Below are 26,051 nucleotides of genomic sequence, written 5' to 3'. Positions count from 1 at the left end.
TGTATCAGTTGAATAATACTCTTAGGGGTAAAAAAACCAAAAGCAACTTATCTGACGATGAACAAAAAATTTTAAATGAGTTAAGAAATGATAGAACAATTCGAGTAATGAAACCAGACAAAGGAGGGGGCATTGTTTTGTATGATCAGTTGACTTATTCTTCTAAGATTTTGGATATATTACATTCCACAGATAATTATGAAGTGGTATCATTAAATGAAGTGAATTTAGCATATAGGAGGATCAATTTACATATTGAAGAATTTTTAATTGACAAACGCATCACCATGGATACTTATAATTATTTAAGAGTAGAACATCCAGTGATAGCAACCTTAGTAGGCATACCAAAGATTCATAAGAGTATCAAGAATCCACCATTTGGACCTGTTATCTCTGGCAGTAGATCTAAAACATTTCCTTTAGGGGTTGCTATCGATACTATGTTAAAATCAGTTTATGAAAAAATTCCTCATTTAGTAAAAGACTCTTGGGAGTTTTTGTCTCAATATCCCACAGATGCCTTTAATGAAAGTGTAAGATTTGTTACTATTGATGTAATCGATTTATACTCTTGTATTCCCAAAGACGAGGGTCTTGAAGCATTTGTTCGAAGTATGAGGAAATACGTTGAGTACGAATGGGACAAGATTTATCTCATCATGGAGATGATGAGTATAGTACTTGACTACAATTTTATCTACTTTGAAGGGGAAATTTTTAGACAGAAGAGAGGCATTGCAATGGGAGCTGCTTGCGCCCCAGTGTTTGCCAACCTAGTCATGCTTGACTGGGAAGAATCGATTATCTTTCATAGTGAATATTATAAAAATATTAAGTATTACTGTCGTTTTTTGGATGACAATTATATTTTATGGCAAGGTAATGAAAAGAGTTTGGATCAATTTTTAGACTACATCAATTTGAGTAGCACATTTCTTAAATTCACTAGTTCTCAAAGTCAGACAGGTCTAGCTTATTTAGATACTTTTATATACAAAGGCAATGTTCAATTTTCATCACGAATACACAGAAAATCTACCTTCTCTAATAATTATCTAGAATTTTCTAGTAATCATCCTAAAAGTTTGATGAGAAATATATATAAGGGACAATTAGTCCAAGCATTAAGAATGACTTTGTTATATAGTGATATGTTGGAGGAGGTAACATATATAACCATGTTATTTAAAGATAGAGGATATGATATGAAAATGATGGATAAAGTAAAAAAAAAACAAGTAGTCAAGGGATGGGGGACCAAATATATCCCATTATTATCATACAGAAATCCTGGCAACAGCAACAGAATATTTAATAGTACCCCTAAGTCTACTGATTTAAGTAGAGCATGTATACTGGAATATGGGCCACATATACATAAGGTTAAAGAGATTTTAAATAAAAATTGGAACATCATCCAGACAGATACATATGTGTCTGATATAGTTGGCAACAAGCCTTATTTTGTAAATAAAATGGGTCCTAATATAAAAAGTATTTTAGAAAAAGGACCAATTTCAATAAGTAATAAAGCTACACATACATACAAATGTGGTAGTTGTAACTGGTGTTATTTGATTAACACCGAAGAAGTAGTGAGGTTAGATAATATATCTAGGTCTTATATCAAATTTAGACATGGAAATTGTAAAACAAAGTTTGTGGTTTACATTGCATTATGTGCAAAATGTTCAGCTTTCTATATTGGGAAAACTGAGAGGCAGTTTAACAAACGTATCTTTGACCATATGTATTGTATAAAAAAGGGAGATGATAAGAATGCTTTGTATAGACATATTAACCAGTATGGTTCTGATCATCAGTTAACATTTGGTATTATAGATATTATTAAATCAGATCCTAGGGGAGGTGATAGTAAAGGGCACTTATCTTACCGTGAAATGTGGTGGCAATTATTCACGGATGCCTCTTCTACTCTCGGTCTGAATGATAATATTTCAATCAAACCTCTCCTTATGTAAGTCATCTTACATTTAATATACATTTTAAATATATTTCAAGTATATTTTTAACATTTTAAACGATGTGATGATTTTTATGTATTAGTGTATATGGTACAAAATTATATAGTTATTTTATATATAATTTATATTTATTCACATACAGCGTATTATATTGTTGCATATATATATTTTTAATATTTTTTAACATATTTAATATTTATATTATTGATTTTGTTAGTATTAAGATATGCATTTGAGGTATCATAGGTATATAGGTTGTATTATAGGTTGTATTATTTTATTTCAGACTTATCGACTGAATTGATCAGCTTTTATGAAATTTAGCAACATAAGACATATTATTTTGGTTACATTGTGTCTTTAAATCTGTGAGCTCTGTTTGGCGCCAAAAAAGTAATTTAAATCGAGCTAAATCAAAATGTAAGTCAGTTCTGATGAAGCCTGTGTTGTGTACAGGTGAAAGCGCTTAACCGTTGTTAGTGTATGTTTTGTGTTCGAATAAAGTGTGGAGTTTAACTATCAGACGGCTGCTGCTTTCATTTGTTGGATGTTACCTTGGGTTTATATTTAAAGAAGGAGTTACAGGTTTCTCAAGATTCACATAGCCAGTGGCATTAGCTGTTCCTGTTTGGTTTTTGGATATTTAAGAAACTGATTTAAAGCAGATCATCAAATAACAAGTACAGTTTTGTCATAGTCCCATGACAAGAAGCAGAACATAACCCACTCTGCACAGCTATCCAATGAATAAACACCACCCTGGAAAAAAGCAACATTTGGGCAGGAATATTCATAAAAATAAAATGCATCCTTGAGGTGTCACCATAACCTTCTTATCCAAAAGCTTAGCTTTCATATTTTCAGCTGGCTACAGAATGACTTAGCAAACAGATATTTCTCCATTCTAAACAGCAATCATATGACACCCACAGGAACATTATTTTGAGGTGTGCCAAGACGGTTTGCATTTGGTCCTATACTGTTCTTCTATTTATTAACAACATTACCAGTACTATAGCCTCCTATTCCATAGTACATTATACGTACATGACATACCCCTCCTCTATCCCTCAATTTTTGACTGGCAGTTAAACCTACAAAATGACTTCCAAACAATCCGCACCAACATTACTAGCAATAAACGTCATTTAAATTCCAAGTCATGCTATTTAGTACATCACATAAATTCTGTATTACCTCAGATATTAACATCCTTGATCCTGATAACAGTAAGATTCCTCAGCACTCCACATTTTGATATCTAGGATTACATCATGATTCCTCACTTAACATCACTCCTCACACACAATATATAACCAACAAAGCACACAGTTAACTGGCAACATGCTACTAAATCTCAAACCACCTTACCCCTGAAGCCAGGAAAACATTAATCAAATGAGTGGAAATTTCTAGGGTGGAGTATCGACTCTCTTTAATTACCTTAAATTCATCATATAATACCATACTCCTGAAAATCGCCCTGAACAAAATTTGTTACTTTATTTTTTTCTCTTCCCTAACAGAGAACATCATTGCATTTTCTGGCTTCCAGTAATTGCTGCCAAAATCACCTTTGTTTTGTCCTGTCTTACTTTTAAGCTACTCAAGTGCAGCTACTACTGCTCTCTTTCCGACAAGTGAAAGCAGCTGAATAAAGGAACCTCAGCTGATTCTCCCACTTTAGTCAGACTGCAATTAAAATAAAACATATTGCTGAGAAATCTTCCATAAAGTCATTCCAGCAAACTGGAACTATTATCCCAAAGACTTCTAGGAGAAATAGATTATGCTGAATGTAGGATTAAACTTAAATGCATCTGCATACTAATGCCTGTAAATGTTATAGAGATCCTAGATTAATACGTTCCTGCTCTCACAAGTATGAATAGATATTATAAGATGTAATTTATTTCTCTCAGGGTTCTGTAGCATACATACTTCTTCTACCCTCTACACTTTTCTACCTCCCACCACTACTTCTCCATCTACACCCCTGATATATTTTCTGTCCTATCTCACCTTTTCCTGTTCTAACTCTACTAACTCTCTGATGTTGCATTTCTCTGACTGCCTGCACTCCTCATTCATTTGAGTGGGTAGTGACACTTGAATGTACTGCATTACATGCTAATCCTAGTCACAAAACCTCCACTATTTCAATTATTTTGGTAATTGCTGCTGATTATGTATTCAACTGCTTAGTGTAACTGTGATGTCTAACTCTTTAATTATCCTTGTACATCTTCTTCTTTCAGCTTTTCCTGGTTAGGGGTCACCACAGCAGATCATCTGTCTGCTCATGATTGGCAGTGGAGTTTTACAGTGTCGAGTTGCCAGCCCGGTCGGTGCCCAACCTTCCACAGAAGGCAAACACATGCACACACTCATACTTAGGGCCAATTTAGAGTGTCCAATCCACCTACTGCATGTCTTTGGGATGTGGGAGGAAACCAGAGCACTCGGAGGAAACCCACGCGACCACAAGGAGGACATGCAGACTCCGCACAGAAGGCACCCCAGCCGAGAATCGAACCGGAGAACCTCTTGCTGTGAGGTGGCAATAACTGCTGCACCACCGTGGCCGCCCCTAATTATCCTTGTACATACATATCCTAAATTTTATTCTGTAAATTGTGTTTTTCTTTTACGCTTTATCTGTTGTTTTACACAATGCCTGGATCATGCCTGAAAAGAGGTCACTAGACTAGTGCACTAACCCAGTTAACAGATTTAACTAACTAACTAACTAACTAACTAACTAACTAACTAACTAACTAACTAACTAACTAACTAACTGCATTAAATCAGTTTATATAAATTTAGAGCAGAAAAAGAAAATCATTATATCCAAACTCACTTATCATTGCCATTGCTTTGCATTTTTTCATCTAGGTCTCTTGGAACAAAGCTCATTGTCCGCAAATGGGTCATGCTCCAATGCATACCTTTGTGTAACTGCTGATGAGGCCTCTCCAAGGACTCTGAGTTCACCTGATGGGCAGAATGTTAAAAAGGCTAAGTTTAAAGCAGACAGTTCACAACAGCATCAATTAAGGCAGAAGGCTTCTAACCAGTATATCAACAGAATCATCACAGAAGAACAACTACAGCACATTCTGGCATGGATTCAGAAAGGTTATCTTCTATTATTAAATATATATGTTTGTTTTCACTTAGAAATACAGAATATTAATATGTTAGCACAGGAGTAAGGTGGCAGTCTATTTTGAAGATGTCCTTAGATGGAATATCAGACACAGGAAACCAAAGGACTGATTATGAGCGCAGATGAAGTGGTTGAAAGTCAACTGTATGGCATCATGGAATGAGACAGGTCAAGTGTTGCAGCAGTGACCCCTAGTGGATGTGGTGAGTCCTACATTATTCAAGAAGTATGTGTGTTCATGTCTACATCATCAGCAGATATGCTGATTCATTGGACTTGGGGAAAGAAAAACTACCAATATTTTGGTGCCAAGCAGTTTATGATTGGTTCACCTGGGATGTTTGCTGTCTTTCCCCTCTTTCTGTAACATGATTCCTTGCACCATAGGTTAATTGCATCTGGAGAGTTGGGAGGGATTACTCATTTGAAGAGTTGTCATATTGTGCTGGACTTGATAGCAATTTTGAGAAAGAATTCAGAGGTGATAGGGACCAGGTGATCACAAAACAGTGATGTCTACTACAAACAAGCTAAAATGCAGCATAATGAACCTGAAAGTTAACAGTTTCTGAAAGGAAACATTTGTCAATATAGAACAGAAATTAAGAACGAAGTAAAGAAAAGTTATAGTTTGTATTCAGCACCTAAAGAAATGTATATGCATGTTTTTCACCTCCCAACACAAAAACAAGAAATGCCTTGGAGAAGGAAAGTTTAGTCCTTCTTTAGAGCAATTAAGAGATTATAAAAAAGTAATTAAGTGGGCTGTATCAGTCCAGCTGACAGTATATATATATATATATATATATATATATATATATATATATATATATATATATATATATGCATAGATGTAGGGCACTGGATCGAACTGATAGTGTCCTGACACCCAGTAGATTGACTCCATTTGGTTGACACACACAGGTGGTTGACAGGTGTGTAAGATCGACAGTCCCTGAGTAGGGGAATATTTACTTTCTCTGGTGATTGTGCAATATTGGAGTTTTATATATATATATATATATATATATATATATATATATATATATATATAAATAAAATTAGCAGGGAGTGTTGGGGGTGCAGCCCCCCATATGGGGAGTGCTGGTTTAGTCTGTTCCAGGGTAATCCCCAGAGCATGTGCAGAAAGTGTCAGTACTGATGAGGTCGACATTAAGACGTCGCTCAACTTGGTGTTGGGGCACTGTCCATTTGATCCAGTGCACTACACCCATGATATATATATATATATATATATATATATATATATATATATATATATATATATATATATATATATATGTGTGTGTGTGTGTGTGTGTGTGTGTGTTTACAGGTAGAACTTAAGAACCAAGTACCAAATTAAATTTTAAAATTAGCTTTTGGTATTACATTCTTTGAAATGTGGACAAGCAAGCAGGATATATTGGAAGCCAGTCTTCAGACTAATCTGATTGTTTGCTTATTCATTAATTTCCCAGTACTCACATTATCCCTTTTAGAATTGTAGATGAGCTGCAGCCTATCCGAAGCCAACAAACAATGGGGATAAAGCAGAGACATAGTCTAGTATGGGATGTCAGTTAAGTTCAATATTTTGTTTCTAACTGCTAGAAAACATTTAGCTGTAACTTTGTGTTTAAAAAGCATCATCCAGTGATGTTAATGATATCTGTGTTACTTTCTTGGCTTAAGTACTGGACTGAAGTGAGCAATTCTAGTTGCATCATTGTACTTTTGCTGAATTGGCTGAAACAAATTGCAAAAAAATGATTTACTTGTGCATTTGTTATCTGGATTCATATGAGGTGGTGAACTATTTTAAACTATGGCTCAGGCCTTTGTAGAGATATGTTTTATTTCAATTTATTTCACATTTCTTAGGCAAGTGAATAGGCTGATTTGGGGCCCTATTTTATGACCCGAGCTGAAGGAGCAATAAACAGTACTGTATGTGTTTACAAATGTGAAGTATAAAGAGATTTGTAATGTGACATTAACAGATATTTACATAAATAACAGTAAAACAAGAAATACCATACAGTAAGTAACTATTGTAGTAGACTGCCAGTGAGAAATGAGGTGAAGAGAGGTGTTAGTGTGGAAAATGAGTGCAATTCAAAGCTGTAGTGTGATGAAAGCAGATATGATGCCAAGGTATCTATTAAGCTAGGCGTCCTTAGCATTTACATTGGCCACTGTGTTTCAGGAACAGATAGAGCTCTGATTTCCATGAGAATGGATTGCCCATGAATTGAGTCCAGTTTACTGCAAGAATTTTCAGAAGCTGTCAGAATGAACAGTGGCCAAAACATGTTAGGAAATCTGCCAGTGGAGAATGAAGTACGTAATAATATGAAATTAAGCTGAATTTATTGGCAAGTGGTGGACAGAAGTTGAGGTTAAGTTATTTGCAAAGTAGGGAGACAAGGAGAAAAGCAGAACATTCACTTACAGGAAATGTTTCTGTTGAACTATGAAAGGTACATTGATGATTGTTGGGGCTGGCATCTGTCAGACTGATTAATCAGAAAAAAATCTTGCATAGAATTTTTGTTTTTGTAGAACAGTGAAATTGTGGTAGTTACTTAACATGATTAAAAGAAGGGCATATTCAAGCTTTGGGATTTGAACATTTTTGATGACAGGTTTATGAGCTTCTTCTAAAGGTATATTGGCATGTTTAAAGGTCAATTTTAATTGATTGAGGACTTTGTGGATAGATCACTGTGTTGATGAAAAGAGAGTTTAGGATTAGGTGTGATGTCAGGGTATGCAAGGGGTTAGAGGGGAAACTGGTCTGCAATGTAGGCCAGTACATTTTGTGAGAGGGCAAGAGGAAGGTTTTTGGGTAGTTCCAAAAGTCTCTGAGTTTGTTTTTGAGAGGTGATCTAGAAGTCTGAAAGTACATTAGCTCTAGGTGATGGTCACTGTTGATGCAAAACCCCAACCAACACCATTTACAAAAAAAAAAAAAAAATGGGAAAAAAATCAAGAAGTCTCAGATTAGAGAATCGAGTAGAAGTTTAAAGGAAGCTAATTTGTAACAACGAGAGGATTCTAAATCTTATTTTTTATCCCCAATCTAGCCATATAAATTCTCCCATAGACAGCTTAGTTAGCCATTTATTCCCTAGAGGTTTGAGCCTTACTGTCCATTCATTTGCCTTAGGACAAGCGTCAGGAGCCGATGTTGCCAAATTCCATAGTGGAACCTGGGATTTTTCCTTACTGAGCTGTAACATCCCATTCTACTGCTGTTGTGACTTCCCTTTGTGCTCATATTCTCATATGTGTAACTCCTTGTTATGGTACTGTATGCTTTTATGGCAAGTACAAGTCTTGGTCCTCCAAATGGACTAGCTGTGGAGCCCTTACCCCTAAGGTGGGTGAGCTGATGTTAGTGGCTCCATTATTGACCCCTGTGCCAGGAGCTCCAGCTTTCAAGCCACTAGCTGAACTTGGGTCACCTGGGGCAAACTCAGGGCTTTATCCCTCCATGCCAAAGAGCAGCCTTGAAGATTTCAATTTTTTTAGGATGGTCATTTCCTTGTGGAAGGAGGTCATCTACATAAATAATAATAGGTACATGGGAAATGTCACAGAAAAATTGTTAATAAAGAGGGATAAAAGATCAGAACTTAATACAGAGTCATGGGAGACACAGAGAGTACAAGACAGTTATTTAAAACACTAAAAGGAGAGACCCAGTAGCTTTATGTTAATAAAACAACTGGTAAATAATATGAAAGTATAAGAGGGAGAAGCCAATGTTATGAAGCTGACTGAAAAATAAAATGTAGTCTTCCAGACCAAAGGTTCTCTTTAAGTCAATAAAAAATGCACATGAAAGTAAGTGTGGCATCCCCACTCTGGGTTAGTAATCAAATAACCTGAATCCTTATCACTGACACTGGAGAGGAGATAGTCACTTGGAATACAAATAGATACACTCAGTATTTCCAGATGCAGACCTCTCTGCATCAAGCACAATTTCCCTAAAGAGCACACAGGAAACACACTCAGTCTGGGGTCAGATTTCTCTCTCTGTCTCTCCCCAGGTCCCCAATAATGCTCCCCACTAGCACAGCTGTAGGGTTAAGTTCTCCGCTGAGTGTCCAAGCCAAGTCCTCCAGCAACCTCTCTGTAAAACTAGTGCTTAGTGTCCCTGGTCCAAGTAGCTGACACACATACACTGTTTGAGATTTAATTTTTACACACATAAAGCTGGGAAAGGCTGGTACAGATTACCCATTCTACCAGCTTTGCCCAGACTATAAGTTAGATTCACTGCCACCAGTCAGTTACTATAAGGCTCTCAAAAGAGGATCCAATTATACTAAGTGAAGTTAATATTAATACAAAGGGTAATGTTGACCAAACAGCCAGGCTTTCAGGAGTGGCCACAGTTCACCAATAGATATAAGTACTCTCAAAGGTTAAAATATTTTCTAAAGGACCGGCCATAATGAAAAGTTTTAACATATTTAATAATAAATAATAAAAGAAAATGAAAATACTAAACATCTATTTACAATAAATGCCAGAGTTTCAGTCACAGGAAATATTAAAAATAACACAGCTGGAAATATTCACACAGTTACAGAAAAACAATACTTAACTATTCTCACTATATTTTCTTGACTGATCTGGAGAATTACTGTTCCTACTTACTTAATAGAGCAGGGCAAGATGAAGTAAAGGAGAAATCCATCTATGTCAGGTTTCAAGAAACAGACTGCTCTGAGACTTCAGTCTCAGCTAATATTAAAACATTAATTCTGTACAGAATGACATCACATACATCTGGTCATCTGACTTCTGGTTCCCATGCAACCCCCTATTGCTAGGAACTATCAGGATTTAGCACCTACATGTCAATAATACCCACAAGAGCTTTACTAAGATCTGGTGCAGCTTCTGGAAGTCAAAACAATTACAAAAATTTACTCCTTCTACAGAGACTAACAGACCATGCCTCTTACAGACATTCTATCTCTGGCTTCATTCAAAACTGTGAGATAACATCTTTATAGCCTAGGCCCAGTAATTTAATTTTCTTACTATGTCTCAAAGTCAGGTGGATTGAGATTAACCTCTTCTACTTCAGTATCCTCTGTTACAATATATACATTTAAACAGTTACAATAATACATGTACATTTCTTTTCTTTCCAGCAGGGCACACTGTTGATACATTTTTAACATAAGTAACTTTACAAATATGTTTTCAGCACAAATCAGTTTGATATTCAAATAACATATAATTCTATACTAAATTCCAGCTAGCTATGCTGGTATATGTTGCACATCCACTGCCCTTCTTCTCCTGGCATAGCTGCAATACCTCACATCATCCCAGTAATCCTTGGGCCGTAGTTTAACATATGAACATCAGTGACTTGGAGAAGAGAAGAAAAGTGGCACTACATACCCAGGGCTAAATCCAAATCATTGTGTAGAGGCACTATTGCATTATTTGGTATAAGTTAGAATATGCTTTTAGAGGAGATTTTCAAATATTTTCACTAGAGGAGAATGATCTGCAATAGTTTGAAGGTGCTCTGGAACACAAGGATTATTGTTTTTGGGAGATGGTTAATTATTGCCAATTTCTATTCCTGTTGGATAATACCAACTTAGAAGAAGATGGGACTTGCAGGAAAATTATTTTTTAGGAAGGATGGATGATGATAGTTGAAGAAGATTAGGTTGTTAGTTTGAATCGTAAGGAGAAAGTTACAAACTGAATGAAAGGAATATGATGCAGTACATAGGCAAATGATAAGACAAATATATAGTGATAAAAAATAAGAAATATTGGGTTTACTTGCTGTCCAACAAATTCCCATGCCATTATGCTATTTATGATCCTACCGTGTGCTTTACCATTAAGGTAAACACTGACATTGCTCTAAATATACAACCTCCGAAGCTGCATTAACTTGGGCAAAACAGAAACTGTATTCCCCTTTTCTCTTAGTTTGTGTAATTTGACAGTATACTAAGGGTATGAGGCAGAGCCCCCACATTAGGGGGTGTAGAGGGGTAATGTCTGCTACAAAAAAAAATAAAAATAAAACAGTGGTCAGATAGGGTAGTGAGACACTGGTGGAACAGTGAGGCTGGTAAATTTGGCTTCATTAGCTTAGTAATTCAAAGTAGTTCTGAAATATTTCATGAATAAAGGAAATAGCAATGTTAAATTTTAAAGTTTTTCTAAAGGTATGACATAATATATATTTAACATGAAGAACACTTCTGTGACAGTTTAAAGTTTGGTGATAAAGAATTGTGCAATATGTGCTAAGACTTCATATTAGACACAGAGAGACACAGACAGACACATACACATATGGTAAAGGACTGGGTATAAACTGTGTTGATAGGTGAAGAAGAGGCACAGGGACCTGCTATGTATGTGAAGCGTGGGGAAGGCTGGCTGATTAGCATAACTAAGAGGAGGGTAGTTATAGGATGTCATGATGCAGGGAAAAGAGGACATACTTCTCAGCTGTTCAGAATTTTGCAGAATATCTGGTAAATAATTAAAATTATAGTCAGTCTGTAATGACTAAAATTAGCCCCTTATACTGTTTATTGTTAAGAAAATGTGTGTTGATGTAAATCCTTTTGTTCTATAACCTTTTTAAGTAAATTAAGAGCAATATTTAAGACTTTTCCTGATTTTGACTCTTATTTCTGGCTTTCCCAGAATTCTTGTGCAAAGAAGTTGAGAGGTATGTAGGAGAAAGAGGCAGAAGGGAATGGAATAAAGGCATGGGCAAATGGAAGGAAGAATAAAAACAGATGAAAGAATGTAATAATAATAACTGCATTATGTTTATTTTAACAAAGCCTAAGTAACTGTATTGTCTTACCATACTGGTGAGGCTTTAATAGTCCTATGTTGCACTTGATTTGTAAGCACTAGTAAGGGATGTTTTAGGTGTTAATAAATGTCTAGTAGCTCAACTGGCATTCTTTCTTTCTTGAGTGCAGATATGCAGCTGGAGAACACCTCACTCAAGGAATTTCTAGACCTACTATCCACTTTCCCAACTGTCTAAAACGGTCACTAAATGATAATGTATAGCAATAGGAGGAACCTATTTATGAAGTTCACTGAGCATGTCATTTCTATATCCCTTTGGCAAACTCCCATTTTTAAACACTATACTTTTTAATTTAAGATTCTTCATTCTAGCATGATGATGCAGAACTGAGACATTCAAGTAGATGTACAGTTGAGTATGTCTTGGGATGGGTTTGATGAAGCTGGAAATACAAGTAGATGTTCAGATGAGCATGTCCCAGGATGGATGTAGTGAGCTGGGACATGTAAGTAGATATACAGGTGGGCACGTATCAGGATAGCTCTGCTGAGCAGGGACATGCAGACAGAAGTGCAGGTGAGCATGTCCCAGGATGGGTCTGCTGAGCTGAGACATGTAGGTAGATGTATAGATTAACATCTCCATGGATGGGTGCTGAGCTGGGGACATGCGGATAAAAATACAGGGGATCATGTCCCATGATAGCTTTTCTCTGCTGAGTTGAGACACACAAGTAGATATAAAGGTGAACATCTCCCTGGATGGCTCTCTTGAGTTGGGATGTATAGGCAGAAATACAGGTGAGCGTATCTCAGGATGGCTCTGCTGAGGTGTTCCTTGTAGGTAGATGTTCATATGCACATATGCAAGGATAGCTCTGGTGAGCTATTTTAAGTAGTTAATGATCAGGTGAGCATGCCCCTGGCTGACTTTACTGAGCTGAAACATGTACAGATGTAGATGTACAGGTGAACGTATCCCTGTATGGCTGAGATACGTGGGTGCATTCACAGCAGAGTGTGCTCCAGAATGGCTCTGGTGAGCTGAAATATGCAGTTAGAAGCCCAGGTGATCAGGATGGCTCTGGTGAGCTGAAATATGCAGTTAGAAGCCCAGGTGATTATGTCCTAGGAGGGAATGTTATGCTGCAGGGTGGCCCTGTGGAGCTGAAATATGCAGTAAGAAGCCCAGGTGATCATGTCCTAGGAGGGAATGTTATGCTGCAGGATGGCTCTGTGGAGCTGAAATATGCAGTTAGAAGCCCAGGTGATCACATCCTAGGAGGGCATGTTATGCTCCAGGATGGCTCTGGTGAGCTGAAATATGCAGTTAGAAGCCCAGGTGATCATGTTTTAGGAGGGAATGTTATGCTGGAGGATGGCTCTGCGGAGCTGAAATATGCTGTTAGAAGCCCAGGTGATCATGTCATAGGGGGGAATGTGTCATTCTGTTAGCACTACTTTTGCTGAATCCTGCTTCAGTGAAAATATGTCAGCAAAGTCAGCTTCAGTGATAGATAATTCCCTTTTCTCCACTGTTGTGTCACTCCAGAGTTGGGGTTGACTTCCATGGGAGATACGTTGGAGTTGTCTCCTGCAAAAAAATGTTTTGGGGTTTGTTGAAATTCATTTCAGTGAAACATCTGTGAATCAGGATTCAGAGAAAGTGATGTCACTCTTTTGACATGAATCCTCCCAGCAGCCCTGCTTAGTTGTTCCATATAGGTAGATGTTTAGGTGAGCATGTTCCAGAATGGCTCTACTGAACTGTTACATACAGGTAAATACTTAGGTGAGCATGCTTAACAATTTTATGGTGGAATGCGTAGGAATCTATGAGTGGAACGTGAGTATCTCATCTCTGGAAATGAATACAGTCCGTGTTGTGCTATGATTGACTCAGAAGAGTATCAGTCACCTTTAGTGATTAGCTATGGCTCTTTGCTCCCACTCTATTTCTTAGCAGCAAGTTAATGGTAAGGCATGCAAATGATAATTTAGGACACTTACTGAAGGGAAGAAAGATGTCTTACTTGACGTTTCCTTAAAAAAACTGTCGTTAATGACAAACCTTGCCTCAGTAACAAGTCTGTGTAATGCTGGACTCACTGTGTTGCTGTGATATTCGTGTGATGTTCAAACAATACAACAACAATCTTTCAGGAAATATGAATTATCTAACACCAGAGGGAGGGTTGCTCCCTAAACCTCTCAACTATCCCTTTTTGAAGGAGCATTCATATTTTCATACCTTATTTACTCTTGTATATGGTGTTTGTATTTTCAGGCTTGATTTATCCCTTTAAACAATTTTCTGTATCCCCCCATGACACATGATTTTTGAAGCTATTACACAGAAAACCACACTACAAGAACAACATATTAGTGGCAACAGCCTTCTTTTTTCTGAAGCAAAAAGACCCTGTGTAGTAGAATTTTGCAATTCAGTTCATTAAAGTCTACAGATTTTCACTGTCTCCTTCATAATGTACTTATATTTTTCCATCATTTTTTGTCATGCTGTTTTTTAAATGTCTTTCTGAGTAATATCCCACATTCCTACTGTGCTATTTGGTATTCAGAGTTTATGCCAATTAGATGGCCAGGGACACCTCAGTAGAGTAGAGCCATCCTGAGATATGCTCACCTGTATTTCTGGATGTGCTTTTCAAGGGTCTTTGCTTCTCTTTTCAATGTCTGCAGGTTGAGAGGTATACCCTGAGGTAAAAGGACAAAGTAATCCACAAAAGAACACAATAAAGACAGGCCAAGCAAGAAGCATTTTGAAGATAAAGTGGACTGCTGAGGATAAGGGGGAAATTATGTATTGTTACTAATATACAAGAAGCCCAGGATTTCCAGACAGAGGATATGTATCAAGAGTAGTTGTAGACAAATCAGAGGAAAGAAAAAATACTTGCACAAGAAAAACTATTAAAAGCTACAGATAAAGTTTTCATATCCTTAATGTAACAGACCAAGGAAAATATTATCTAGATGAAAAAAACATTGCCCCCCTCTCCTGGCAAAAGAAGCAACAGAGGAAGTAAGAAAAGATAAAGAACAAAAAAAAGGAGAGTTTTGAAAGGCATAAAAAGGAACCATGGCCATGGGAAAGAAAAATACTATGTATGATATGGGGCATTATTTATGCATAGAAGAAAGCCAAAATAATCAATACAAAAAATGCAGCTCCAAATATATTTGAAGAGAAGTACAGGCAAATACACTCCTATATGATACATTTCACAATACTAAAAATTAAGATCACAATGGGTTAATGTAGAAAAGATTATCAGGTTAGAAATTAAAGAAATAATAATTAAAGTGATAGAGCATCTACAAAGTGAAGGATTTAGTGCAGAAATTCCAGTACAGGCTGCATCACAACATGAAGAGCCAGTGGGTCCCCAGATAGAAGAGCAGTAGATGAAGCAGAATACGTCTGAAGAGGATATCCCACAGGGTGATGTTCTGGAGCCTTCTGTAGAGACTCAAATGAAAGCCTACTTTATGTTGTAAGTAAGGGAGCAGGAAACAGTTGCAACTCTGATACAGGTAATGTTGTGGTGTGATGGGTCAATGGAGCCCCATATAGAGGAGCAACAGATGAAGCAGGGTGTATCTGAAGAGGATGTGTGATATGACAACATTCTGGAATCTTCTGTAGAAGACTCACAGAAAAAAGAGAGCAAAGAAAATGCTCTCAGCCCAGAAGAAAATTATCTTGATTTAATAGAGCTGGATAGGCATATTAAAATATTCAAAAAAAAAAATAGATTACAGAAAGTAAATAAAACCCCAGATTTTAGAAAACTGGTAAAACATGCAGAGTCAGTAATCAGAACTATTAAGAGAAATTCATGTGATGCAAAAGAAATAAAAAGGATATACTACTGTACAGCTAAACTAGTAAACAAAAAAGAAGAGTAACATGGATATGAACTTTCCTATTGTCTACTTTACCGGCTTGGTGGATATGGGCATCCTGAGGCAATGTAGAAATTGCCTCATGTTTACTGACAACTAGTTAATTCTCAAACAAACTGATACAGTATGTGAGAGATGAATTTACACAATGTCACTGGAGGCAAAGCTCTCACATAAAAGTACTCCTAATGTCAATAAGGTTGTCAGTAATATACATGCTGCATCTATTGCGCACAATTCAAAGCAGACATATAGACCCACATATACTGAGGCACTTACATGTAACCTTCCTAAACCACAAAGACCTCCTGGAAGAAGTACATGTAAGAAATACCCACAGCAGCCCCAAACACACTCTTTCAAAACAACACCCACATCAACACATAGAGCTACATCTCATGGAGCCTCTACCTCTAAGCCCATAAGGCAAGTCACCACACAATCCAACATTCTAGTCATTGGAGACTCCATTGTCAGACACACTGATGTCTCTCTCACCAGGCTGAGTTGTTGTTGTTGTTGTGTCTTTTGGCTTTTCCCAGTTAGGGGTTGCCACAGAAGAACTCCGGTCCACTAATGATTGGCAGTAGAGTTTTATGTGCTGAGTTGCCAGCTCTGATGCACAACCTTCAACGAAAGTATGCCTATTCATGCATGTCTCCACACAGAAGACGCTCTAGCTGAGAATCGAACAGGACAACGTCATACTGTGAGGTGACAACGCTACCGCAGCACCACCACCGCAGTCTGAGTAAAGAGAAAATTATGGTTAGTTGCTTATCAGGGGCTAGGATCTGCCACATTACACATGCACTCAGGTCACTGGATCACAATTACGAATATGACTCAGTCATAGTCCATGTGGGAGTAAATGACCTGAGGCGTACCTCCCTAGACTATATGAAGAGAGACATTATAGAGCTCTTGGAATATGTGTCTCAGGCTGGTATGAGCTTAGCAATGAGCAGCATTTTACCTTCTCCAAGGATGATGCCAAAATACAAACAAAAAATGATTGATTTTAATGATTGGCTTAGTTTCTGGTGTCATTCTAAGGGGGTGCAATATTTGTCAGCATAGAAGGAGATGGTCAACAGACCACATTGCTTTGCCAGGGATGGTCTGCACCTCTCCCTGCTAGGCTTTTGAATATTAGCTAAAACTTATTCTTCCCCCATAGTACCTTTTTTAGCCAATGCCAAACCGAAAGTACTTCAGGCATAGCAAATCAAAACCAAGAAAATCTAAAGGTATTACTGCTCAATGCTAGGAGCGTAAACAAAAAACTCCACTCCCTGGAAGCTCTCTTTACCCTAGAGAATGCTGATCACCAACCATGGGTGCAACCACACTGGATCTGGTCCTCACTAATACGGGAGAGTGCTGCACACACCGTACTGTAATGCCTTCCTTGGTAGGGTCAGACCACAAAATGGTCTCCTTTGAAATAAAAATAAAACCTGGACCCCTAGCTAAACTGGGAATATTCAGGAACTATTCTAAGGCTAACCTCCTGCTATTAAGTGAGAACCTGGCAAAACTTCAAGCCCCTATAAACCCCGAAAACACTTCTGCCTATGCAAAACTGTTCACCAAAACCCTGTACAAGCATGTTAATAGGTGCATAGAGGCAGCTGTACCCACCAGGAAGAAGTATAGAACTAACTAAAAAAACAAGCCACCCTGGTGGGATCACAAAATCAATCTGACGTATAACAAGAGGAAGAAAATCATGGCAAAAATTAGGAGGTGCAGCACCCAGCAAGATAAAAGCACTCTCATCAAACTAAACAAACAACTCAGAGGACAAATAATGTCTACCAAAGCCAAATTTGAGGTAAGTTTGGCCTCCCAGACCAAGGACAACCACAAAGCATTCTTTAGCTATGTCTGCAACCTCAAAGGCAATACACAATTATGTGCAGAGCTCATTGTAAATGGAGCTACCTATACTGAGCCAGAAGATATAGCAAACCGCGTGGCTGATAAATTCATCTCCAATTTTACTCCTCTCTCCCCATCAACCCTCCCTCAGGAAATATTAAATACAACTCCCCCTACTATCTCTAGGGACCAGGTCCTTAATACTCTCCTAAGACTAAGAACACTGCATCAATGGGCTCATACAGTATCCCAGGATGTCTTCTAAATGAAAATGACCTATCAGGGCCTCTGGAATTACTATTTAACTGAAGCCTCCAAACAGGCTTTGTGCATCATAAATGGAGAAAGGCAACAGTCATCCCTCTGCACAAAGGTGGGCCATCTACAGACCTGGAAACTACAGACCCTTAAGTCTCACTAGTCTTATATGTAAAGCTACGGAAGGAATTATCATGGAGATGATCAACAGAGATATTGTAAACCTCCAGACACTGGACCCAACCCAGTTTGGTTTCATCAAGGGCAGATCATACCCAATCAACCTGGTGGACTTCTTTGAGAAGGTCACCAAAGCAATGGATGAGGGCAAAATCATTTACACTGCCTACCTTAACCTGACCAAGGCATTTGACAAATACCCCACTCGAGCATTGTTGACAAACTCAAGAGGTTAGGTATAAACCTGTATGTCACCCAGTGGATAGGCAACTATCTCACAGACAGGACCCAGGAAGTTAGAATTGGGGAATCCACCTCTACAAAGAGGCCAGTCACAAGTGGAGTCCCTCAGGTATCAGTCCTTGGATCACTCCTTTTTGGCATTTACTTCTCATAAGTCAAGGTCAATGTCAGTGGTCTCTGGCTGACTAAATTTGCAGATGATTGCAAATTAGGAGCTGTCATTGAAACTCACACTGACACAAATGTTCTCCAGGAGGGGCTGACACAGGCAAACAACTGGTGTCAGAGTCGTGGACTAAAACTAAATGCCAAGAAATTCATAATAGTATCCTTTGGGAAGTCATCCATCCCTGGTAACTATCATATTGGCAATGCACCCCTTAGAGTTGACCCAGTAGTCAGGGACTTAGGGACACACATAGATAGCAATCTAGCCTTTGATTGTCATGTGTCTACAGTGGTGAGGAAATCATTCTATGTCACTCAACGTATAAGCAAAGGTATGGCATCTAAGTCCAAGGAAGTCATTGTTCCACTGTATTCGGCATTCATCTTACCTATCATTGAGTACAATGCCCCCTTTAGTATGTACCTAACCAGGCATAACCAACAACTAGAATGTCCACAGAGGTTCCTCACTAAAAGAATACAGGGCGTAAGTAATATGTCCTATGCAGACCATCTCAAGGCCCATATCCTTGTATTCTGCCTCCTACAGGCTTTTGAGGGGAGATCTATGCCTGGCATACAGGACATTGCCAGAGCCCACTCTGATGGACCTCCTGCATATACACTAAACAAACAGTACCAGAATTACCCATTCTAAAGACTTAAGCCTTGCCCATGACATAAATAGGACCTGTTACAGAGATAGGTATGTATCCCAGATACTACCCTGTCTATGGAACAGGCTCCCCATCCATGTGAAGCAGAGTTCCTCCCTAATCCAATTCAAGTGCAACTTGGACAACTGGATGGGAAACTGGAAAGTCATCCCTGGTTTGGTACCTGTGCCTCTAATGCAAATGGGTAACCTGTAAATGGTTTGTCTCCCAGGCCCATGCAGACCGTCATACACTTATCAAGGGTATCAGAACTTGTCAGAGATTTGGGATGCATGGCTAGGCTTAAAAAGGCCCTTGTGGTTAGCCTAGTAAACACCTATGAACCTAAGGGGAACAGTTAGAATACCAGCACAGCTATAAAAGAACTAAGGCAGTAAGTATCACTGTTAGAAGAATAAAGAAATATGAACAGATAATCAATTCTTAGAACAACAGATGTTGTAAAAGCAACACAAAGTATTAAAACAGACCAGGATTTGTCAAACAATATTTTCAATAATAAACTAAAAATATCAGCACATGCAGTAAAACATAGAAGATTTGCACATAAATATAAAGAAAACCATAAAATAAGCAAGTCATCGATGACCTAAAAAGGTTTTATGGAGGACTGAGAAACAATGCAAAAGTAATAGAAACACCACCAAAAAAGAAGAAATATTTACATTCTGGAGAATCATTAATGTGTTTCTGAGTAGTATCCCACATTTCTACTGTGCTATTTGCCAAATGGATAGAAGAATTAAAACAAAACAATAAAAAGCTCTAATACAGAGGATATAAGTCAAAAACTGAGACAAAATTAGGAAAAGCTCCTAACTGGAAAACCCAAGCCCCAATGCAGTACATAACTTCTGGCTAATGATATTAACCTCTTTATTTAAAGATTTAGCCCTGAATAAAAATTACTTATATTCACATCCCGAACAGACACCAACATGATTAACAACATGAAAAAGTGAGTTCCAGGATGGTGGGCGTCTAATAGGTACCCTCTCCTTACAGCTCCAGTGCTCATCTTTGTTTTGGCTGTCTAATTTAAGTAAGCCTAGGCTGATCATATACCTTGCGCTAAATTTGCTTATAACTGATCGTGAGAAGTTGATCTGAGATACTATAACTATCCAGATTGATAACAAGAGCTATTATTAAGTTCCTGCTGTGCGCAACTGTTCCGACATGCGGTTATTAGAGGCCTTCACTCCAGCACCATTCTCAGTGACAGCTCCTGAAACCTTCGTGAAATGAATAGAACATCGAGAGATTCGGAGATTATGGACACTCAAACTACTAAATCTAAATTCTCAGCCATCACTACTTCCCCAGAAAAAGATACCAAAAGGCTGAGATCGTCAAAACCGGTATCAGAACATTCCAAAGAGCCGGTTAGACAAAACCCTGAAAATGTATTGGTAATGGAGGAACTAAAAAATGCGCTTACACCTCTGCAAGTGGTTATTAAAGAACTATCAGCCAAATTTAACACCTTTGACACTTCATTACATAAAATTATGGATAGACTGGATCTGGTTGAAGAGAGATCCAAGGCAAATGAATTTGAAATTCAATCCTTAAAAGAATCCCTCCAAACGAAAGATAAAATCATTAGCTCCATGCAATCTAAGATCGTGGACCTAGAAGCAAGAAATAACTTGATAATTAGAGGTTTAAGTGAGAAATTCGAACCTGGTCAGCTAATTGAAATGGCAATGCAAATATTCAATAGTCTCTGCAAAGATACAAACCCCGTGCATAATTACAACATCGAAAGAGCCCACAGAGCGCTTCGGAGACAGCAATTAACCTCCGTACCAAGACCAGTTTACATTAAAATGCTCAACTTTCAGGAGGTCCAAAATATTCTGTCAGCCTTTAAAAAAGTTAAGAAATTCATATGGAACAACCAACTGCTAATAATTACCCAGGACCTTCCTCTTGAAATCCGAGAAATGCGTCGTAAACTGGCTCCGTACTGTGCTGAGCTCATGCAAAAGAAAATTAAATTTCAGATGAAGTTCCCTTCAACATTGACTTTCACACATCAAGAATCTAAACTTTCTATGTCATCCCCGAATGAAGCTAGAGCGGTGTTCCTTAAATGTTTCGGTTCAGATCCCTCCACCTAAGCTTATGCTGCCATAATAGCAATATATGCTTGCAAATTACATTTTGGGTATTCTCCCACTACTAACAGTTATACACTTACTTTTCGTTATGATATTAAATCCTTGTATTTGTTTTATTGTTTAAGGTTGCCTTATTAACCCTTAGGAACCATGTTTACGTTAGTTGATATAATGAGTGGGCTTCATTGAATGTGGCACACAGGCAGCACTAACTGTTACACATTCAAGAAGAAAGACTCGCGTATCCGGTGCCAGCGATGCCCGTTGGAAATATACATTAGAAATGGTTCCCATTTCGAGGGTTATGGAACTGATTTCATCTTCTTCTTCAGGAAAGTTATCTCTAGATCATCTGTAGGATCTGTCGCTAGTCCGGACAGCATATAGTTTTGCTCACACATTACTGACTTTATGACATGACGGGCTGTTCGTTGTTTGCTATTGACATTTTATGATTTGTGGCGATGGACTGGTATGTTATATTAAATTCTTGAAGAGGCATTAGCCCTTCCTTGATGGAGTACACCATATTTTTTGGTTCAACTTATTATGTATAATTGAGTTACGCTTATTGCAATTTCCTTATAACGAATAATATACCTACACCAGCCTATTTGATAATTTTTCTACATGGTTAAGCTATTCAGTTATAGGATTGACATAAGATATACTGGGTGCTGTTAGGATGTTAAGTAGGGTTATGATGCCTGTGCTTGGACTTGGTACGACTTTGTATAAGTTTTGTAAATATTATATTAACTGTGTTATATTCATTATAGTTAAAATGGTTTCATATTACTCATATATAGTTTTAACTACATGTTTTTACTTATGCATTCTCTCAATAGCTATAGTGGTGTGGGTAAGCATGGATGTAGATTTGAGGGATTCTGGTGCCATTGCCTTACAATATACTGCCCTAATCTCATGGTATATAAATATATGTGTCAGTTTTTCACTAATTTTTACTTTTTCAATTCTATATAATTATCTGTATAGAATTGTTTTTCTCATTTCTGCTCAACATATCTAATTTTATTATGTTTAATATGACTAATGATTTGACAGTTTCCTCGTGGAATGTTAGAGGACTCAATAATATTGGGGAAAAAAAGTTAATTATGCATCTGATTCTTAAGGCTAACTGTGATGTATGTTTTTTGCAAGAGACTCACTTACTGAACACTGACTGGGCTAATGAAAATAAAAAGGCGTGGGTTAAGGAGATTATTTTCTCTGGCTCGGCTAATAACTCCAAAGGGGTGGCGATTATTGTTAAGAAATCCTTCCAGGCGCAGATCATTTGGAATGATCAAGATGGCAGATGGTGTTACTTTACTGGCTGTTTCCGGACAATAGATAATCCAATATTATTTCTCAACATTTATGGGCCATGCTCCGAACACACAGATTTTATTATGACTATCTATAATCTTTTACTTAAATTCCCAAGCCATCGACTAATAATTGAGGGATTGGAATGTGGTTATTAATCCCCAGTCAGATCGTTTTGGTAGTTATAGATCAGGGAACTCAATGCTTTGCAAGGCCTTGATAGACCTGATTGATGACTTTGAATTAATTGACCCGATTGCCTTTAGTACTAAGGTTTCTGACTATAAGCACAATCACTTTACTTACTTTTCCAGGTGTCACAAATCATGGTCCCGTATTGACTATTTTTTAATTTCAAGTTACTTCAACAACAGAACAATTAAGTTCTCAACAGAACCCCGTTTCCTATCGGACCACTCAAGAATAGTGTTAGAAATAAGTTTAACTCAGAATATAGTTAATATAACTCCTACTTGGTCCTTAAACTCTAACCTTTTGCAGGACAAATCTTTAAGCAATGAGATTAATTTGACTCTAAAGGATCTTTTTAGAGCTAAACAGGACGAAAATATATCCTTCGATATCAGATGGGCCGCAGCTAAAGCTGTACTCAGGGGAGTTTTTATCAAGAAAGCGAGTTTCCTTAAGAAAATACGGGTCAGAAGGTTAATCGAGTTACAGCGGGATATTACTAATTTGGATAAGAAGCTAATTGATAGTTACTCTGAGAACACAGAAAAGGAATTAATTGCAAAGCAAAAGGAGCTGTTTGAATATCACCAATCAAATCTGTCTATCTGGGAATATAGATTTATAGCAAAATATTCAGTATATATACAAATCCCTTCTAAGGCTTTAGCTAGATTAATTCTCAACACTCCTAGAGCCCCTAGAATTTCTTGCCTTCAGTATAACAATCGGTCTTATAGATCTGATGAAAGCATTATTCAGCTTTTCTATCAGATATATTCTGAAATTTATGCTAATGATAATTTTATGACTACTAAAGAAGAGATGACGAAATTTTTGGATGGGATTACCTTCCCGAAAGTTACTGAATCACAAAGAGATTTACTATCGGCCCAGATTACGATAAAGGAAATCCTAGAAGTTATTGATAATCTGAAATTAGGGAAGGCCCCTGGTCCAGATGGATTCTCGTCGGAATTCTATAAGGCATTTAAAGTTACTTTAGCCCCTATTCTACTAGATTTATTTAAATCTTTGGCCAGTTATGGTACTAGGGACCCATACATTAACTATTCTAAAACTATCTTGATTCCCAAAAATACATTAGACACTACTAACCCCAATAACTACAGACCAATATCACTTATGAATGTAGATATCAAAATTTTCTCCTCCATACTGGCCAATAGATTGAAAAGAGTAATGGATGGGTTGATTTCCCCTGAGCAAGCTGGCTTTATGTGGAGTAGGCACACATGGGATAACACCATAACGTTAGAATCTATAATAAAAATAACCAAACAAGACCCCAATCCTAGATATGCTTTGATATTGGACGCCTGTAAGGCTTTTGACAGGGTGAACTGGGACTTCCTGTTCCTAGCTCTTGGGAAATTTGGCCTTCCTCCTGAATTTATAAACCTCATTAAAGTTTTATATAACAGCTCAAACACTCGTTTATACATAAACAGGAAATTCTCGAATCCGATAAAAATCACTAGCGGAACTAGACAGGGATGCCCCCTGTCTCCTCTATTGTTCAATCTATATTTAGAGGTATTGCTTCTGTTTGTGACACAGAGATCTTACCATGCTATTCCTAGGATTTGCAACTCTAATATTAGATTTACTGCCATGACCTGAATCTGTACTTTATGCACCCCTCAAATGATGCCATGAAATTAATAAATTCCCTAAATACTTTTGCTGCAATTTCAGATTTCAAGATTAATGCTAACAAATCTAGTATTTTCCAAATTAATCCTACAGCACACAAACCTCACCTTTTTCCAGTTTTACCTATAATCCCTTGACTACTTAGGTGTTTCATATGATCATTCATATTCTTCTGTTCTGCAAGCTAACTTAAACAGAATATGGACCACTATCTCTCATGATATGAAAAGATGGCAATTACTAAAACTTTCTACACTCTCAAAAATTTCTGTTGTCAAAATGAATATTCTCCCAAAAATTCTTTATCAATGTAACTCCTCCCTATCCCCAGTTACAATCACCTTCATTAAGAAACTACAGAATGAAATCGCAAAATTTGTATGGCACCCAAAGTCGGTTAGAATGTCCTATTATAGACTTACAGTTCCTAAATCAGGAGGGGGCATGGCGATGCCCAATCTCATCCTATACTACAGAATTATTCATGCTAATAGACTCCTAGCAATTGCCAGTTATACCCCTGACTCCCTGTCATGGACTCCCTTGTGGATTAAAATATGGTATAATCACACTCTTAGCAACAACATTAATCCCAAAGTTTTACCCTTCTTGACGAAAACTTCAATTAGAGGAACTAAATTACACAATATGTTGAGAGGTCTAATTGAGAATTTCCAGGAATTATTTAATTCTATGGGATTAGCTAACGCTCTCTTACTACTTCAGCCCCTTCATCTTAATCCCAATATTAAATTGGGGGGTCGGATGATAAATTTGAATAACTTCCCCCTGATTAGGGACTTTACGATGTGGGATTTCTATAAGTTCAAACATCTCTCACTGACAGAACTTAGAGAAGCTCTTTCTTTGTCTAAAGCTTATACTACTATTTTGAGGCAATTAAAGGAACTCACCTTATTTTCCTCACCAAATCAACATAATTTAGATGCTGAGATTACTGTAGTTATGCAGCTTCTTCTAAGTCTAAATTCCAAGAAACATATGATTTCCACTGCATACAAGGCATTTTCCTCATATCTATATAGAAACAAACTTATTTTTGCTGACTTCTGGAGCAAACAAGGTGCTAAAATATCCTCGCAACAAAAGACAGATTCGATAAAACTCACGCTCAAACATTTTTAAGAAATTCACGCAATTTATGATTACAAACAATTTATATTATACCCCAACTCATTTAAATAAATTTAATGCTTCTATATCCGCATGCCCTTGTTGTTCACACCCCCAAGCAGACATTATCCATATTTTATGGTTTTGTAAATATGCCCATAACCTATGGTGCTCTCTTAAGGTCAGATTAAGTAAAATGGGTTACCATAAGTCAACATTAACTTGGGAAATGGCCTTACTCCATATTACTAATATCAAT

The 26,051-nt window shown here is 37.4% G+C and overlaps 1 protein-coding gene across 4 annotated transcripts in view; it reads left to right on the top strand.

Annotated features, from left to right (window-relative positions):
- Positions 1-26,051, top strand: part of LOC122806304 (patatin-like phospholipase domain-containing protein 2) — a 517,255-nt gene that overhangs the window by 346,988 nt on the left and 144,216 nt on the right. For 3 of the 4 annotated variants that reach the window (XM_044076614.1, XM_044076615.1, XM_044076612.1), the window contains exon 6: positions 4,884-5,126. The exons of the other annotated variant lie outside the window; for it this stretch is intronic. In XM_044076614.1, the coding sequence (XP_043932549.1) occupies positions 4,884-5,126 (243 nt within the window). The remainder of the gene's footprint in view (positions 1-4,883; positions 5,127-26,051) is intronic. 4 annotated transcript variants of the gene reach the window in all.

This window comes from Protopterus annectens, chromosome 7.part0 (genome assembly GCF_019279795.1).
Source record: "Protopterus annectens isolate FY-2018-M chromosome 7.part0, PAN1.0, whole genome shotgun sequence".
NCBI lineage: Eukaryota > Metazoa > Chordata > Ceratodontiformes > Protopteridae > Protopterus > Protopterus annectens.
This window is presented reverse-complemented; position numbering and strand designations above follow the sequence as displayed.